The sequence below is a fragment of the Rutilus rutilus genome (assembly GCF_951802725.1).
Source record: "Rutilus rutilus genome assembly, chromosome: 13".
Taxonomy (NCBI): Eukaryota; Metazoa; Chordata; class Actinopteri; order Cypriniformes; family Leuciscidae; genus Rutilus; species Rutilus rutilus.
This window is the reverse complement of record NC_140218.1, coordinates 17804469-17822139: the sequence shown is the minus strand read 5'-3', so window position 1 is coordinate 17822139 and position 17671 is coordinate 17804469. Positions and strand designations below refer to the sequence as shown.

General features: G+C 41.3%; 1 protein-coding gene across 3 annotated transcripts in view; it reads right to left on the bottom strand.

Moving 5' to 3' along the window:
• Window positions 1–4435: 4435 nt before the first annotated feature.
• The window catches only part of casz1 (castor zinc finger 1), an 80004-nt gene continuing 66768 nt past the window's right edge, over window positions 4436–17671 (bottom strand). For 2 of the 3 annotated variants that reach the window (XM_084428885.1, XM_084428884.1), the window contains exons 9-19: window positions 17181–17313; window positions 16676–16739; window positions 15779–15933; window positions 14894–15016; window positions 14372–14689; window positions 14035–14233; window positions 12406–12577; window positions 9953–10101; window positions 9538–9769; window positions 8260–8598; window positions 4436–7660 (exon numbers count right to left, since the gene is read on the bottom strand). In XM_084428885.1, coding sequence (XP_084285011.1) covers window positions 6381–7660; window positions 8260–8598; window positions 9538–9769; window positions 9953–10101; window positions 12406–12577; window positions 14035–14233; window positions 14372–14689; window positions 14894–15016; window positions 15779–15933; window positions 16676–16739; window positions 17181–17313 — 3164 coding nt within the window. In that variant the 3' untranslated portion in view covers window positions 4436–6380. The remainder of the gene's footprint in view (window positions 7661–8259; window positions 8599–9537; window positions 9770–9952; window positions 10102–12405; window positions 12578–14034; window positions 14234–14371; window positions 14690–14893; window positions 15017–15778; window positions 15934–16675; window positions 16740–17180; window positions 17314–17671) is intronic. The other variant, XM_084428886.1, reaches the window with a different exon arrangement.

Below are 17671 nucleotides of genomic sequence, written 5' to 3'. Positions count from 1 at the left end.
GGCTTTAGAGACTGAGCAGAGCTGCAGACCTCAAAGTCGTCATATATTGTGCTGTTCGTTAGAAGAGCAGCTTTTCTACTTCTCTTTGTTCCCTCTCAATCAAGTCTGATTTAAGAGTCAGTTAAATGGACGAAATTGGTAGCTGGCTTTTATTTCTCCCTCCCTCTCTTCTTTCATTCAATAAGGTTAAATTTGAAAATGGTCTGGTTTGTATCCTTAATACATGAACGTGCAGGTGCTTCTAATCACAGGTAGTGCACATACTGTGAACAATGTGAAATATCGCGATTTATCGCTTGCATTTGCGTGATTTTTTTCAGAGTTGATTGCCTGGGCGAGTGATTTCACAGGGCCACGTCTCCATCTGTATAGGCTACACCATTTTCTCTAAGCATTGAACATTTTCATCTTTCTTCAATACAAGCTAATTGGATTAAATTTGAGCAATTTTCATATTGCCATGCATTGTGCCCCAGCGTGTAGGGCTGCCAGGCTGCTCTGTTTTATAGCTCCGGCGCGCGCTGTCAGCCGCGTGTTCCTGCCGTCATCAAGGCGCTAAGGACCACATCAACCATCTCCGCTCATTCTCAGCAAGCCTGCTGCGTTTTCCCCGCAAGAAAACCAACCAATTCTCTGTGGAATCGTGCTAAATTAACCAAATTTACAGCTTAGCACTTAAGGATCTCCTTAGTTGGTAAGTAAATGGCCCTTGCTGGCGTGTGCACGCGCATGTGTGCGAGAGAGTAATGCCTTGTTGCTCCCAGTACTCTCTTTCTGGAAGGAGTCGTAAAGAGCTGAAACATCTCCCAGTGCTCCAGAGACGGCTGCTGAGCCTTGAAGAAAACTGCTTGTAATGTTACAGCTCCCAGCCCGAGCGCCAAAGTCTCCTAAACGCTTTTATTCCATCATTTCTACATATTTTAAGTCATATGATGATTAATCCTTGATCGCTGATTTGAAAACGCATGAAGGCCCGAGAAGAGACTTCACTGTAGCGGCAGAAAGCACCGCATGAGATAGCGCCCGTGCCTAACAATAACAGACATGGCATTGGGATAATCCGTTTTTGTGTGCGCACTTGTGATATTAAACAAATATGTGATATGGGTAACACGTCATTTTACAGTGCGCCCTATGCCTACTTACAAGTCATATGCATTATTCTGCATGACCATATTCTACATACCTTAGTCCAATATACCTAAACTTAAATACTTGTTAATAAGCAGTAATTAGGAGTTTATTGAGGTTAATAGTTAATAGTCATAGTTAATAGTGAGAATTGTACCCTAATCTAAAGTGTGGCAAAATTCAATTTCTGCAGGGGGCCTTTCTACATTATTTTATATATGCATTTATTTTTATTTATATAAAAAAATTATTTGTGTAAATACCCATAACAAGGGCATTTCTACCTTTGTATTACAATTTACCACTTTTTAATATTTGTGATTGACGTTTGAGTTTAAAAAGATTATTTTAAATCACGCTTGGTAAAAAAAATTACCCATAGGAAAAGTCTTTATTACTAACCCATGCAGAGAGAGAGGACTTGTTATCACATGCACCAAATTGTTATTAAAAGATTGTGACTTTTGGAATTTGGCACAGTGAGTTTATGCAAGTGTGTCTCTGAGATTGAAATTCTTCACTTGTTTACCTGCAGCTGTGCAGCTTCAAGCAAAAACTTGCTTAATATCGACAGGTGTGCCTTTAGTGTAATGTTCAGATAAGAGGATATTAAATCATTCTGAGGCTTGGTTTTGCTTTTGTGTAACTCTGATTTGCCAAAAATTGACACACATTTAGAGTCATATTTATGCTGAAATCTCCCCTGATCCAGAACATAATTGAGCATTTCTCCTCATTTCAGTAGACATGAATACAGAGAATAGCATTTGTACATAGCGGGCCTGTGACATTACCGCCAATAAGGTCTTGTTAAAGTTAAATTGGCTGAATGTGTGTCTAATTCTCTTTTTCCTTTGGGGTCCCTGAACTTAATTTTTTTCACACAAGCAACAGCTGCTACCAGAGGCACAGCAGCTTCCTTATGAATCCGTTTTTTTTCTCTTTACTCTGACCAAAGGTCTCTTTAAATAAAGCCATGCATGAATGGAAATTGGCAAAATGAATGTGAATGCCAAAGGTTATGAGGAAATGGATGAGATTTACAGAACAATGCTGCAATTATATGCTCAAACGAAATGATTCTTTCAATGTTTATGACAAGCATATGAAATGTGATTTGTAAGCAAACAAGTGTACACTTCTGAATGGTCATAAATACACGGTTCTTATCATTTGTTTGTGGGTGTAATGCAATTAAAAACACAAAAAGAAACTAAATATACGCACGGCTTTTCCTGTAAACTCGACTGCTTGAAAGCGTTATGCGTCATTCTTGTGCATCCTCATTATTATCATTGACTCATTATGATGGAAATGACACAATATAGATGAGATGTTTCATGTGGAAATATGTCAGTTAAATAAGGCCTATACAATTTTAGAAAACCAAAAATGTATGAATTTCATTGCATTACAGAATAGAAAATCAAGTACAAATAAATAATGCTAGACATTCTCTCAGAATTAACCCTAAACATTTTTGTCATATAAATGTACTGTATGTCACACCTTATTTTAGTGTCCTTGTTACATGTAGTAATACTGTAGTAATTACATGCAACTAACCCTAAACCAAAGCCAATTTCTAACCTTAACCTTCTAAGTACATGTTGTTAAATATATTATTCAGTACTTAAATGTATAATTACACTGTATTCAAAATAAAGCGTAACCAAACATTTTTTATCATTTAGAATCTTTTGTGAAACGTGTGTGTATGTATTTTTTAAATTGTACGGCAAATACTTTTTGGAATTATGGTTGCTACAATACATCATTTACATAATTGGATGCAATGTATAATTAATACAACAAAATTAGAAATGATTCTGATTTTATTTCTCCCTTATTATTTAGACAATAAGGTGGTCTGTTGTTTCAACAGCAGCCTGCGCTAGTTTGGAGGTTGTTTCCGTCTGGTTTTTGTGTAATATAATTTCCATAGTTTTTTTTTTTTTCTTTCTTCAAGATTATATGCAGGATGCCAGCTGGCAGACAGATGGTGGTGGCTTTACACGTTTTTATTTAAAGACACATCAGAAGGAAGAGGAGGGTGAGGCAAGAGAACAGCTGTAGCGAGTGGGACTGGATGGTATATGCTGGTCGGAGCGACGAGCAGCCTGCACAATGAAAGAAAACAATGAAAAAACAACCACCCAAAACCGTTTTAGAGTGCTAGAAACTTTCCCAAAATGCACCAGAGAGCATTTGTCCCCTGGCCCCGTGACGATGTCAGAATGCTCAGTTCAATAAAAAAAAAAAAAAAGTAAAAATACTGTCCTCCTCAGTGTATATGCAGCGCTGCCGGGCGTCCTGTGTCGTATGGCACAGACCCCGGGGCCTGGTGCCCTTTAACGGTGTGAGTCTCAGCGGGAGCTGCTTATTAACCGCAGTCTCGCTAAACCATTTCCCTACAGCACAGCAGTGCTACCTAAGACTACCGCACTGCATTTTGGGAGAGAAAGCCATGATTTCGAGAAACACCGTGTGGAACATTTGCTTGTTATAATAATTAGAATTTCTTTATTTCGACTCTTTACAAATCCTGCTATTTTACACACATAAAATGTATTCAAGTGCACAGTATCTCCCAGGCAAACAGCTGCTTCAGTGTGAGTCCTGCGCCTTTGCACTCGAGACCAGAGAACAAACGGCCTGTGAAAGGGGCATGCCATATGCAAAATACAGAAGTTCAATTAAATAAAACAAACACCAAAACAATAGCAAACAAAGAGTTGTGGATGGTATTAAATTATGCAGATATCATCGTTATTGTGATCGCACATGATATACAGCTTTGAAAATGATGACTTCCTTGCGTATAAGGTAGAAATACACTCCACTGTTCAGTGCTACAATAATGTGACTCATATAGATTTAATTACCACTAATTCCTCTAGCACTATGGGGAAACCATGGTAATAACAATAAAACCTCACACACACGCTTCCATACGGTCTCTCACACACACATTCAAGCAAACTATTCTGGTGTTAGTTCAGTTTTTAACTTTTTATTCTTTATTTCTCCTTGTTTTCTTTTTAAAGGAAGCTTTTAATCAAAGAGCATTTTTGTTCATATATAGTTTTTACAGAAGAAAATACTATACAACCTTTTTTTCCCCTCCTGAAACAATATTTCAGAGATAACCATCTTACACATTTAGTTGCCTATATTCTGATAGTTCGTTCAAAGCCATGTTTAGGAAATAATTAATTTCCTCGCCTTGCTTTTCTTTGTTTATCTTCAATGGAGGCCAAGTAAACAAAAATCACTTTTGTCTTTTTTTTTTTTTTTTTTTTTTGTAATTTGGAGCGAAGCACTGCAATAATTTCCTCTGTATAGAATTCATTTAAATTACAGTCATCATTAGTGTTACTCGTTAAGCAAGCCAGGTTCTAGCATGCCTGTTTCATATTGAAACCATCCAATCTTGGAAGCGAAGAAAAAAACCTTTTTTTTTTTCTCTTTTTTTCTTAAATAAAACACAGAACAACAGTTCTTCGTCACACTGAAGACTATTTGTGCATCAAAGCAAAGTGAACTAAACAACGTTGTAAAGCAAATTCCCTGTCAAAAGATATATGTCATCATTTCAAAAGGTAAAAATGAACCTAAAAAGTGCATAAAACACCCTAGAATTTTCTCATTGCAAGGTCACATAAATATTAAATAACTTCTTATTATTGGAGTGAAACCACAGCTGTTGTAAATAGAAAACAAAAGCTTGAAACATTGTTTTCTGTCTGTACAATTCATAAAATCACACACTTTCTGAGCAGCGCTACTGGCGCTAGCATTCATCATGGTGCCTTTGTGATGCCTGTCCTCCATTCAGCCCTCTAGAAAAGAAAGTCTCTCTCCATGTTTCCTCTTCTTTTAGAAATAGATACATGATGCTTCTGAAAAAAGAAGCTTCAAAAAGCCAGTCTCCATCCTCACTTTGTTGCAACTATTGTTTTTTTGTTTCGTTTTTTTTTTTGTTGTTTTTTCTTCATGCTACAGAAACTGTGGAGGGAAAAGGAAAGAAAAATAACACCTACAAACGTTTCCCTACATTCAGAGACGCTTGTCTCCTGATCTGCGTTTGATGGACACTTTAGGACATCTATTTGTGGAGCAAAACAAAGACATAGCTGTAATCTCCTCCCATTCATACTGGGCAGTAGCACCATCATCACATTACAAACTCTCCGAAACACAGGGGGCGATAACTCTTGCCGTCAAAACAGGCCCATTTACAGTGAGACACCCCCACGTCACCTGGTCATGCCTGTGCAATTAGAGAATAATGCAAAAACAAACAAACAAACAAAAAGCCATATTAATGCAATTATGTAAAAGATAACAAAACGTCTTAAATAGAGGCTTGAGTATCTGCTCTCATCTATACAAAAGTGCACTATGAATATGCAATGCCAAATGGGTCCAGGAACAGAAATCAAGTGAGAGCTAGCATTCACTGAGATCAATGCTTTATGGCCTGAAGCTTTGCAGTCACTGGTCATTGTTTTTGTTTTTGTTTGTCCTGAAGTTGCAGGCGAATGTCCACATGGAATGGAGCCTATGACACCACTGACCATGACAGCAGGTTTAAGTGAGAACTGTGATAATTGAAAATAATAATAAAAAAAAAATCATCTGATCAACGGAGAAGCATAGAACTCAAAGCACTGATGCAGGCCCCTGCACAATAATAATATTCATAATAATAATGACACAGGGTATTTCTGAATCAATTATTTGAGCAACATTCTTTATAAAAGATTTCCTGCAATGTACGCTTTTCGTTGCTTTCAGGTTGGTACGAGGGTCCTGCAATCCAGTGACTGCAATTCAAATGTACATTAACATCCACACACATCTACTTTATATAGATAGTCATATATAGAGAGATTGTTTTTTCCTTATTTTTTCCACACACAAAAAGTAACAAATGAAATCGAATAAATTAAAGTCAAACATGCACACACACACACACAAAAGACTGATGTGTAGGAAAAGGTTTACATAGCCACCCATGTGTAAAAGAGGGCCTCGTCTGTCTATTTCTCTGTTCATTTTTTAATGCATAATTAAATTAATAATGTTGGTCATCTTGTAAACATCATAATAAATCATTTTGGGCCTTCACTTTTCTTGTAGTTGGTTGTTTTCTTGTCATCTGCAGCGTCTCTAAGCATGATAAATGAGGCCACTCAAACTTGCGTTTGTTCAGGGAATTCATAGTTCTCCTTCTACAGCATAGATTAGGGCTCAGCCTCCGGCTCCTCTTTATCCAGTTGGGAAGTCTCTACGTGGTTCATGGAAGCATCGAAACTCTCTCCATTGTCTTTGTCTACTTCTGGCTCTGGCATGGAATCTTCATACGAGTCTGTATTCATGTCCTCCTCTACTTCCTCCTCTTCCTCGTCATCGTCGTCATCATCCTCCTCGGCTAACGGCTCTTCCTCGGGTGATAGGTCATCTTCGGGATCGCCGGATGTGCCGGTGGTGTCGTCCTGAGGGTTGCTCAGGCCCATTGAGGCAGCAGGGCCAGAACTGGTGGCCAGGGAGAGTGGCTCCCGGTGCATCTTTTTGCTCAGGTCCATGGAGTCGCTGAGGCCCAACCCAGCAGCGTTTTTCAGGAAGAACAAGGAGTTGTTGGTGTCCGTCCCCAGGTTCAGAGAGCTGTCAAGGTTGAGCGTTGAGCCCGAAAGCTCATACTCACCAGTGGCCCCTTCTGAAGTGAGGTACATGGCCATATTGTTGTGGGTCAGCCCCGGTGTGCCAGGTGAGGTTGGGTGCAGATTCATTTGCATTGGGGGCACAGCTAGGCCAGAGTGGTGGTGGTGGTGGTGGTGATGGTGATGGTTGCCATCCTGGTTGGGGGAGACCGAAGGCAGCTCCCCCCTTTCTTGCTTCTCATGCTTGCGCTTGTGGGAATCCATCTGGGACATGCCCACCACTGTGTGCTTGCACTCTGGGTAAGTGCAGTGGAAGTGCGAACACTTGAGCTTGTACTTGCAGTCGGCCACCTCGCAGTCTACGCTTGAGCTGAACTGACAGAATCCGGCGGCGCTGATCACATCCTGCTTGCCGTGGTGCTTGCGGTGCGCCGTCACCTTGGTGCTGTCCGTACAGCGGAAGCCGCAGCGCAGACAGTGGAAGTGGGTGCTGTTGCCAGAGAACTGGCAATCGGGGAAGTTACAGCATAACGAAGACTTGAAGCGCTTGAAGTCATCCAGGACCAGGTTGTCCACGCGGTCATGGTGCTGGGCGTGCTTGTACATGTGGGTGCGGCCGCAGAACTTGTAGCCGCAGTTCTCCCGTGTGCAGTGATAGTGGGTGACCTTCAGGGAGAACTGACAGGCCGTGTCCTTGCAGTCCTCATAGAGGTCGTAGCGGCGGAACCCTTCCAGCATCATGCCTTCATCCAGCATCTTGCGAGACGAAGCGGTCTTGCGCCGCTTGCCGAAGGGTGACATGTCCTCGATGATCCAGAAGCGTTTCTTGGCGCCAGTTGCCGTGGGGATAGAGATGGTGTTACCTGATTGCAAAAAAGGCGTATACAAGTTAGACTTCAGTTAGAACGACAAGCAGCAAAGCAATTCTGCAAACAGGAGTAGCCACATGCCCTATCAAAGCTACCTACAGCAGTATACTACATAATGTGATTCCATGCCATAATCAAACAGAGACAGTCCCATTTGTATAATGTACTGGTGACATTTTAACGTGATTGTCACGTCTAGGCATTGGGAGAGTTCAGAGGTGCTTCCGTACATCTGGCTTTATGGGAGAGCAGGATACCCTCCCATAAGCCTCAGGTCAGTGCTAATGATGTGTTCCCTGTCCTGGCCAGCAGGAATCACATGACTCTATTAAAGCCTGGCATGATTAAACCAGCCCTTTACAGCAGGCTACTAATGGACAGCATTTTAGACAGTGGACCTAATGGCAGGTGTGCAATGTACTACACAAGCCTAAAGCCACTACCACAGTGACTTGTATGAACTGCACTGCATGTGTAAAAAGCTAAAGAGTTATATCTAGCTAATGCTTTTTAATGGCTTTGTAACTGCTACCCATAGTACAAACTACTGTAACTCTAGAGCTGCAGTGTTCGGGTGGAGACGAGATAGGTACCTGCAGCGTCCTGCACTATAGGGACGTCATTTTTAACCGAAGACGAAGTAGGAATGATGGGGCTGAAAGCTGGTGTGTTGGTTGGCATGACAACACTCCTAGTGGCTCCGAGAGAGGCGCTGAGCAGAGAGTATGATAGACAGGATGGGGAGAGGAGATATGGGAGTGAGGGGAGTGGTGGCCGGAGAAGAGCCGAGGAGAGAGATGGAGGCTGACTCTGGAGTGCAGGCTGATGAGGAGGTGGAAGAGGAGGTGGTGGAGGAGGAGGAGGTGCAGATTGAGAAGGAGGAGAGTCAGCAAAGGTAGTGGTGGCAGAGGCAGGGACCTGACAGCCTGGTCCTACAGAGACACGGTGCCAAGGAAGGATGGTAACAGAGAGACAGGAAGGTACAAGACACAAGGGTGGGGAGGTAAAAAGGGAAAGAGATCAAGTAATGAAATAATGAAAGCCAAATGGTAACCAAAGTCAGACAACAGACGAAAGCAACAGTGATGAGAATGGAAGATAACATTTGAAAACAAACAGTGAACCCATAAAAATCAATTCAACGAAGGAAAGCTCAGATTCAAAGAGCAAAGGCCCAGATTTAAAGGTGCTGATAGCATTGTTAGCCAGTTTGCTAACTTTCGCCAGTGAATTAGACCCGTTACCCCCCTTCAACCCCACAAGTTCTCTCCAAAACCCCACCCTCCACAAGTTTTCTGATTGGCTAAAAATGATTTAAATGCAGATCATTTTTTGCTGTTTATTGTTGTTCCCAGGACACCCATTATATTAATATCTGTACATTTTCTGTCATATTCCACACACAAAAAATCATTTTAAGCACCTTTAAGCCTAGAGAAAATGAACAACTTGTGCTGCCTCTGTGTGTTGCTGATCTCAATGACAGTAGAGATGAGAAAAGTCTGGGATGCCTCTGTTATGTAGTCGCCACAGGGATGGCATTAATGTGAGTTATGTGTGGAAGACTAGATGACAAATTTAGTGCTTTATAATTTAATAAATATCATTACAGTTGGAAACATTTGATGCAACATACGTAGCTTTATGAGTCCGCTACAGAGAATTCAGTGAGACGTGGTGCAGGACAAAAGGCTATCACAAGGAACACAATGAAATTTGATTGACTGATTGACCAGATAAATCTCTAAAAATTTGCTCCACTGGCCACACTGAGCCTGTGGTATCATTTAATCTCTCTCATATATTGTCAAACATGCGAGGCTGAAAATGTTTATTGCAATGAAATAGTTTTGTTGCTGAGGTCGACTCACCTGCTGGCGAACTATCGTTGCCCACGGGGGTGCTGGTGCAACTGCGGTCTTGGTTGGAGGACTCTGAGGAGAGGCCCAGTGGGCTTCCTCCGCCGGTGTAGTCCATGTAGTCATCGTTGTCCTCCATCATGCTGGAGAAGTTGGGGGTCATATTAGGGTGGCTGCCTACCATGGCAGACGAAGCTAGACCGGCCATGTGCTGCATCTCTTCATGTCGGTGGGCACGAGAGACCTACAAATGGCCAAAAGATAAAATAATTGAATCACTTAAATAGCTTGCAAAAATCAATTAACATTGAATTCATGTAAAAAAAAAAAGAGATGATTCCCAAAAGGGGCTGACTTAAAATGATACACAATTTTGAGAGTAAAAGTTAGCTTTATATTATAATTGTGCTTGTAAATTTATTCGTACCTGGGAAGGAACTCTGTCGAAATTTTTACCCAGCATCCTCCTCATGTGTTTGCGGGCATGGGAGGTCATCTGGTGCTTGAGCAGGAAGGAGAACTGACAGCCCTCACGGATACAATGGAAGTGGCTGTTAACTTGGTTGTATTTGCACCCTGCAAGAGACGAGCGACAAAATTAACTTGAGCAAAGACCGTCTTCATCGCGCCCGGGTTTCAGGGACAACATATATCATGGATTCTCAACGAGGTAATGAGGACATTGTGCTTCCGTCCCGCGCCTGCATAATGCAGAGAGACAGAGCAGATGAGTCCAGTGTCACACTGGGAAAGTCGAACCTTTTGAAGATTAGACCTGTGGTGCTCTTTTATTACAATGACATCTTATATTCAATTTGGAATTTACATAAATACATTCTGCATTTGGAGAAGCAATAATGCACAACCCTGCAAACCAAAGTAAACACACAATTATTTCCATATTAAATTCATTTTTCATGACCTATCTGTTGCTGGTGTGTTTCCTCCCCCTCACGCCTGTCCCTTTGCTTTTTATTATTTATTTTTTTCCACACAAAGGGCCCTACAGATTTTAATTGCTATATGTTTTCAAATTTAAAGACTGCCTCTGCGCACTAATCAAATATTGTAGGGTGCTCGTAATAATTTTATTGTGAATAATGCGTGCTGAAATAATTGAAAGAGTAGCATTCAGGGCAGGTGCTGGCTTGTCCGTTACCATGGCACCCGTGGCGTCATGCAACAAGCCGCCTGTTGTCAGGCTTTTGTACACAAGGGTGATGTACTTTAAAACAGCGGAGTTGAGTAAATATGAGCACATGTTGAAATATCAGGGATCTTGTGCCACCAGATCCTGGTAACCTCATCGCCGGTGTTCTGTTTAATGTAGCTGCCATGGATACCATTTTCCCAGTCCAGCTGAACCATCAATTCTTTATGACTCTATGGCTTGCTTTTGTCATATGTCCCTGGTTTATACCACTAACAACGCAACAGGAGAGACCTTATACTCTGTGGACACTTGTGATACTTTCCACTCTTAAATAAATGTTATTTTCTCAACTTAAAGGGATAGTTGACCCAAATATTAACCTTCTGTCATCATTTACTCAACCTGTTTTATTCCATAGAACAAAAATAAGTTGCTTTCATACAATTAAAATGACTTGAAGCTCTTATATGGCTTCAATAGACATACAATTCAGACTATTTTAAACAGACATTTTGTTGTCATTTGATTTCTCAACAGCACAGACCCCATTCACTGCACGGAAAAGAGCAGCTTGGACATTCTACCAAACGTCTCCTCCAAAGAAGAAAATGCGATGGGTTTTAGTCGAAATGAGGGTGTCCATTTTTTGGTCGACTCTCCCTTTAAGGGGAGGAGAGTAGAGAAAATAAAATACAAACTTTTAATCTGCCTGCTTGTGATGATGATCGAGGCTTGAAAAAGAGCAACACAAACAGACTGAGCTCGACAGGCACAGTAATTAACAAACATATGTAATTGCTCATTCCTGACAGGTTAAATATACCCAAGAAAACAACCTCTGTTTGATTGCCTACTATAAATACTGAAGTATTAATGTATGACAAAAAGGCAGACACCATTTTTCTCGGCCCGTTTTCTGTAATATAAATAAAACGTCCCCAGTTTTACAATGAGATGAGACCATCTTTATTTCCACCAAACGTGTTTGTTCTGCAAAATGCAAACGACTGCCAGCGCGCCGACTCTGTTGTCAATGTAAACCATTCACTTGACAAAATATCAATGCACAGATACTAATGAGATAACAGCTTCTGAGAAACATGCTCAAAATTCAGTGAATAAGTGTGAAGCGCAGGCGTTTTACGCCCTGTACTGTTTGTTGTGCTGCAAACAGCGTGGCAATTACCAACTCAACAAGGAGAACGACACTTTTCCTGTAGCCAGAGCCAATGGAAAAAGTGTTTTTATAGCAGGTGATGGCACTGATATGAAATTACAGTTACATCATCTCTAATTTCACACCATCTCTGATCCTTCCAGTTGTATTACAAACAGTGAGCTTGCAGTCACTGCTTGAAAATAACGTGGGAGAGTGAACGAATAAACAGAGTGTTTGGAAACATGAGAAACTACTGTGAACAGTGATCGAAACAATAAAGAGTGTGGGAGGCTGGAACATGTACGATTTGTAAGATTTGATAATGCTGAATTCACCAAATTACTTGGCAAACCACAATGAATCAAGAAAATCAGATTTCCAAAGGATTGAGGGGGATTAAAGTACCAGTTTACCTCAAAAATGGAAATATGGTCATTCTTTTTTCACATTCATGTCTTTCCAAACCAGCATATTTTATGATTATGAACTACATGAGGTTGAGTAAATAATGACAGAATGAGCTCTGTGATCTGTGACTTCTTTTAATGCATGAAAATGTGGTTCTTACCGAGTCTGCCACATTCTTCTCTTTTGGTGAAGTATTTGAACCCGTTAGCGGCACGTCTTTCGGCTTTCTCGTGCTTCTTGACGTGCCAGGGCAGTTTGGTGGTGATGTTAGTGACGAAGTAACAGCCAGGTCTCAGACAATGATAATGGCCCCTCATGCGAAACTCACAGTGCTGCAGAGAACAGCAAATAAACAAAACTCAGAGCGAGAACATCTTGTGCAGCTGTCTATGTCTCAATGGTTTGGTTTTCTACAGTTAATTCACAACCCAATTATTAGATATTACATTCATTTACAAGCATTACTACACCATCTTTTGAACCAAAATGAGGTCTGATCATTTGTCAGTTAGTTACTCATTACTCAGGGTACCAAAGGGAAGAAGTAGGTTACGTCTGCTCATTAAATCCTTTTTCTCTTTCTTTCTCAGAGCATGTGACAGGACCAGCCTCACTGACCAGCGAAAATCTGAAGTTTAGGTTCACGTTGTAGCCGCTGACCCCAATAACAACACACCAATTAGTTCATTTGGCGATTCATCTATTTCTAAAACAGCTCTTTTATCAATTCATTAGTCTGCGTGTGCGTCGCATGTGTGTGTCCTCTGCAATGTAACCTGTTTCTGCACGACCATCTGTTTCCAGAGAGGCAGTTCCCCCAGGAACACATAAACAGAACCCACTCTACTCTGGAGAGGAGGGGGAGCTTCGAGAAGTGGGGATGGGATGCATAAATGAATTCATTTAAACAGGTTTTGCTCCAAATGCAAGTTGCAGTAAGGGGAGGGCTTTTTTCTATTAATGATGGAATTTTTGATGAAAAGCAAAACTTGTTTATTTTATACAGCTTTGGGGGCTCCACGGTGGTTTTGGTTTTTTTTGTTTGTTTGGTTATTTGTTGTGGAGAAATAAATATGTACCTAAGTCTTCGTCTTCTGAGTTTTAAATGCAATTTGTTCATTTTCTGAGAAAACAAAAAAGGAAAAAGCATGGTGCTTGTGTATGCAAATAAGTGGCTTTAGCATGTTGCTATACACTGCAAGGGCATAAATGTTTATAGTAAAATAAAAATTTATAGTTTTATTATTTGAGAAAGTCGTATATTATGGGTCAAAATTTAATACATAGGATTAGTGATTAGTATTTTAAGTAACATTAAGTATGTAAGGGGACCTGTGCAAGAACTAATACTTTTATTCAGCAAGGATGCATTCAATTGATCAAAAGTGAAAGTAAAGACATTTTTAAAGTTACAAAAAAATTCTATTTCAAATGAATGCTGTTCCTTTGAACTTTCCATTCATCAAAGAATCCTGAAAAAAATTACGGTTTCAAAATTGATAATAATAAGAAATGCAGCAAATCAGCATATTACAATGATTTCTGAAGGATCATGTGACACTGAAACCTGGAGTAATGATGCTGAAAATTCAGCTTTGCATCACAAGAATAAATTCTTTTAAATTGTAGTAATATTTCACAATACTACTATTTTCCTGCATTTTTGATCAAATAAATGAGACATAAGAGCATAAGAGAAACCTCAAACCTTTGAAAGTGTATATGCCACTAAAAAAAAGACACAATAAAGAATGTTTGATAGAATATTACCTCTGGAAGTCATGCTCACCTGATTAGGACAAAGACACTGCAGAGAATAGTAGGAAAACTGGTCTCGCACATTCACCAGGTTGTTGTTGGGGTTAATGTGGTCCAGGCAATGTGATTCAGCCTTCCCGGATGTCTTGCACACATATTTGCAATTTCCAAACAGACAGTGGAAGTGGAACTTATTCGAGTATTTGCAGTCGGTGGCCAGGCAAGGATCACTGTGGGAGATAAGCGTGACGAAACGTCTGTCAGATATTTAAAACTGCACAGAAGACATGGAAATACAGGCAGCAAAGCCCATTCAAATCACACCACCACGGTATTATGAATTTACAAAAATGGCAGTGTCTACTCACTTGTCCTGAAACTGCAGGAAGCCAGGCTTGACCTGAGGCTTGGCGTTCTCCAGCGATGTGGTGGCCAGAGGGGAAGTGGCTGGCATACTGGGCATGGAAGCGGGAAGCTGGGGAATCGATCCGGCCAGCTGCTTCCAGGCGTGGAGAGAGGGGGATGAGCTGTAACCCCCTGACATAGCCAGGCTGGGCACCTCCATAGGAGGCGTCTTGGCCATGGAAATGGGGGCAGCCATCTGATTAGGGGTGCTATCGTTGGGTTCCTTGCTCTCGTTGAAAGGGGGCTCCGATTTAACCTTCAGGTTGGCTCTGAAGTGGAAGCTAATGACAGAGAGGTGCACCACCCATTAAATGAGCTCTAATAGAGCCGCCAAACATAGCACCAAATTAACATTTCTAGATATTAATCATGTAAATTTTGTGTGTATGTGCACTTGTGTGTTGGCGTGAACTCTAACATTTAAAAACTTTGATTTAACTTCATTATGTTTGATTGTAATGCTCCAGAACCAGAGCGCTCCTCACTTGGCGTGTTTGATGGCTCCGTCCAATGTGCTGAAAAGCGCCCCACAATCCTCCACCAGGCAATGGAAATGGATCTTGTGCAGAAAATCACACTGGCCTTCACAGAAATCATCAGTGTCATACCTGTACAAACATGTGAGAAAAGGGGGAAACTTTAAAAGGAGGAAAAGAGTCAAATTGCTCGTAAATTCAGGTCAGTTACTCAAACACACTCTTGTATTCTCGGTTTAGCTCATGAGGATCTGACTTTGAATAAGGTGGTTCTTTAGGTGAACTACGCCTGAGCCAAAAGCAGCGTGTCTCTGGCTGGGACCTTTTGCTAGGGCTTTGTAACTAAATACTGTACATAACATCACATGCTCTGGATAAATCTTCTCTTTCCACATAACAACCTGGGAACAAACACTGTGGATGGCACTGACAAGCAAAAGGGTACATCATAAAGACAGATGGTGACAAAAACCAGACACCAGCTTCAACAAAACACAGAGGATGTGGAGCCAAAACACGACTGTGTTCTCTGTAATGGAAGATCTATTTGGGCACACGTGTTGATAGTCACTGACATAAATAACATGTCCATGATTTAAGGTTACAATTTATATACATGTATAAAGGAAAGTCTATACTTCAGGTGTATTACTGTTCACCATTTCTTTTCACGGTTTAGCTTTAGTTCACTTCACAGAAAGAAAGAAAGAAAGAAAGAAAGAAAGAAAGAAAGAAAGAAAGAAAGAAAGAAAGAAAGCCACATAAACTTAACTCACAGCTAGTGTGAAAGAGTTAAACAAGTCTAAAAGAAAAGAAAGTAGTGAGGATGAAACATTGAAAAGTAAAGCTGAAGCTGTAAACGACTCTATAGGGACACAAGATGATTTCAGGCACCTGCGCAGGTAGGTCCTCCACAGCTCAGTGTGTTTCTCTGGGCACGACCTCTTCATTACCCTACTGAGATACTGAGCTGCGTCTGAGCCGTCTGCCGCCTGAGCTCCCTCCAGCTCTGACTTCAGATCCAAAGCACTGAAGAAACCAGGATTCATCTACAGAGATAAACACATGCTTAGGCATGCTTCATCACAGTAACACTAGTTCTACTCGAGGACAAACACACAACGGTTTCTGTGCACTCTATGTTTGAGGCTTCAGATGTGTTTCAATTCGGCCTTGTATATGAACCAGAGCGAGAGACAGGAAGAGAGAGAGGGAGAGAGAGAGAGAGAGAGAGAGAGAGAGCTGAGCTAAGCCGTCAGGAGAACTAGAGCGAGTTTTCTATTTAAATCATCAAGGTAATGGTACATGCAGACCATTTATACTAGTCATAGAAGATGTATGATTAAAACGATGTCCATTTTAATCCCCACAAAAACATACAACATTTAAATATCTGTTCGCCACCATTTCGTCTTTTTAAAAAATGAGGGTGACATTTGCTCTTTTTTCTTGGCGCTGACTTTTTAATCAAATAATTTACAAAGTCCATAAATAAAGATAGAGCAGATGGAGGAGAAAAAGAAGAAAGCCAGAGGAAAAAAAATGCACGGAGAGTTCAAAACAGCTCATCAAAAAACAAACATCTCTATATATCTGCCGTGGCAACCGGCTCCTGCTTTATTATATTAATTTGCGAGCGGCGGACTGAAATTACACTGTATGAAAAATGGCTGGAAAATTTAAATGATACAAACTCATCCTATTAGCGGTGAAACATTAAAAAACAAACAGCCCCCTCTGCATCCTGCTAATTTGTCTTGGGATGAAAAGCGTTTGATGGATGAATCTTACCTTATTCATAAGTGAGGATAAAAGAGATGTATTTCCCGGCGCAGGGTGTCCGTTTGATTCAGCGCTAGAACATGCAAAATGAACAGTGTTTAGGCAGGATTTGCATGAGAACAGTAAATATTATAATTTATCCGAGATTGCGAATATACAATGAAGAAAAAAAGGGAAGGAGGCTGGAAATTAGGGTTTATGTGAACACGCTTTCATCTAAATGAATGTGCAAACATGTCATGCCTCATACTTGACGTGCATTATGAAAAGAGGGTATTATGGGAGAATTTTTGCATTCATATGATGGATTTCCTCAAAGGAGGCCTCGTGGTGGGAGAAGGAGGGAGCGTGTAAATCTCGTCCTCCTTGATCACTCCACAGACCCACCTTGTGAAGGGGGTTTTAACAAGAGCACTCACACTAATTAACACAATACGGCATTATTTGAGAGATAAATCACAGTGGGGCGGGGCGGGCCTGGGCGCGAGCCGAGAGGGGGAGGATGATGGGATACCTGTGGTCTTTCTTGCTCAGGTCCAGGCTGTGCTCCTGGACAGAGTCTTGGGGGGCCGTCAAAGCGCTATCCGCCGGCTCCTGCTTCACCTCGACCGGATTAAACCGGCCTGCTTGAGTCTGCTGCCCCATCCCTGAGGAGAGAGAGAGAGAGAGAAAAACAAAGTTATTGTTGGTCAGCATTATTCCGCCGTGATGAGATCCAATCTGACTTCTGTCCTGGCCAAGGAGAAGACCAGGAGTGATAATTATTGCGGAATTATGTCAGGCCGTCAAGGCGTTTAAATGCTGATTGAGAGGCAGCAGGAATGAGGGAAAAAGACTCCGTTTTCAGCAGCGCTTGTCACAACTCATTTGCGGGCCTGCCTCTTAACTGGTCATTAAGAGGCATGCTAATGCTGAGGGAAAGTGGCAGATTCAGACTGCCCACCCCTCCCTGCCGTCGCAGTGTGTCCTTGTTGGCTCGGCGATGGACGAAGGAGCATGCCCAAA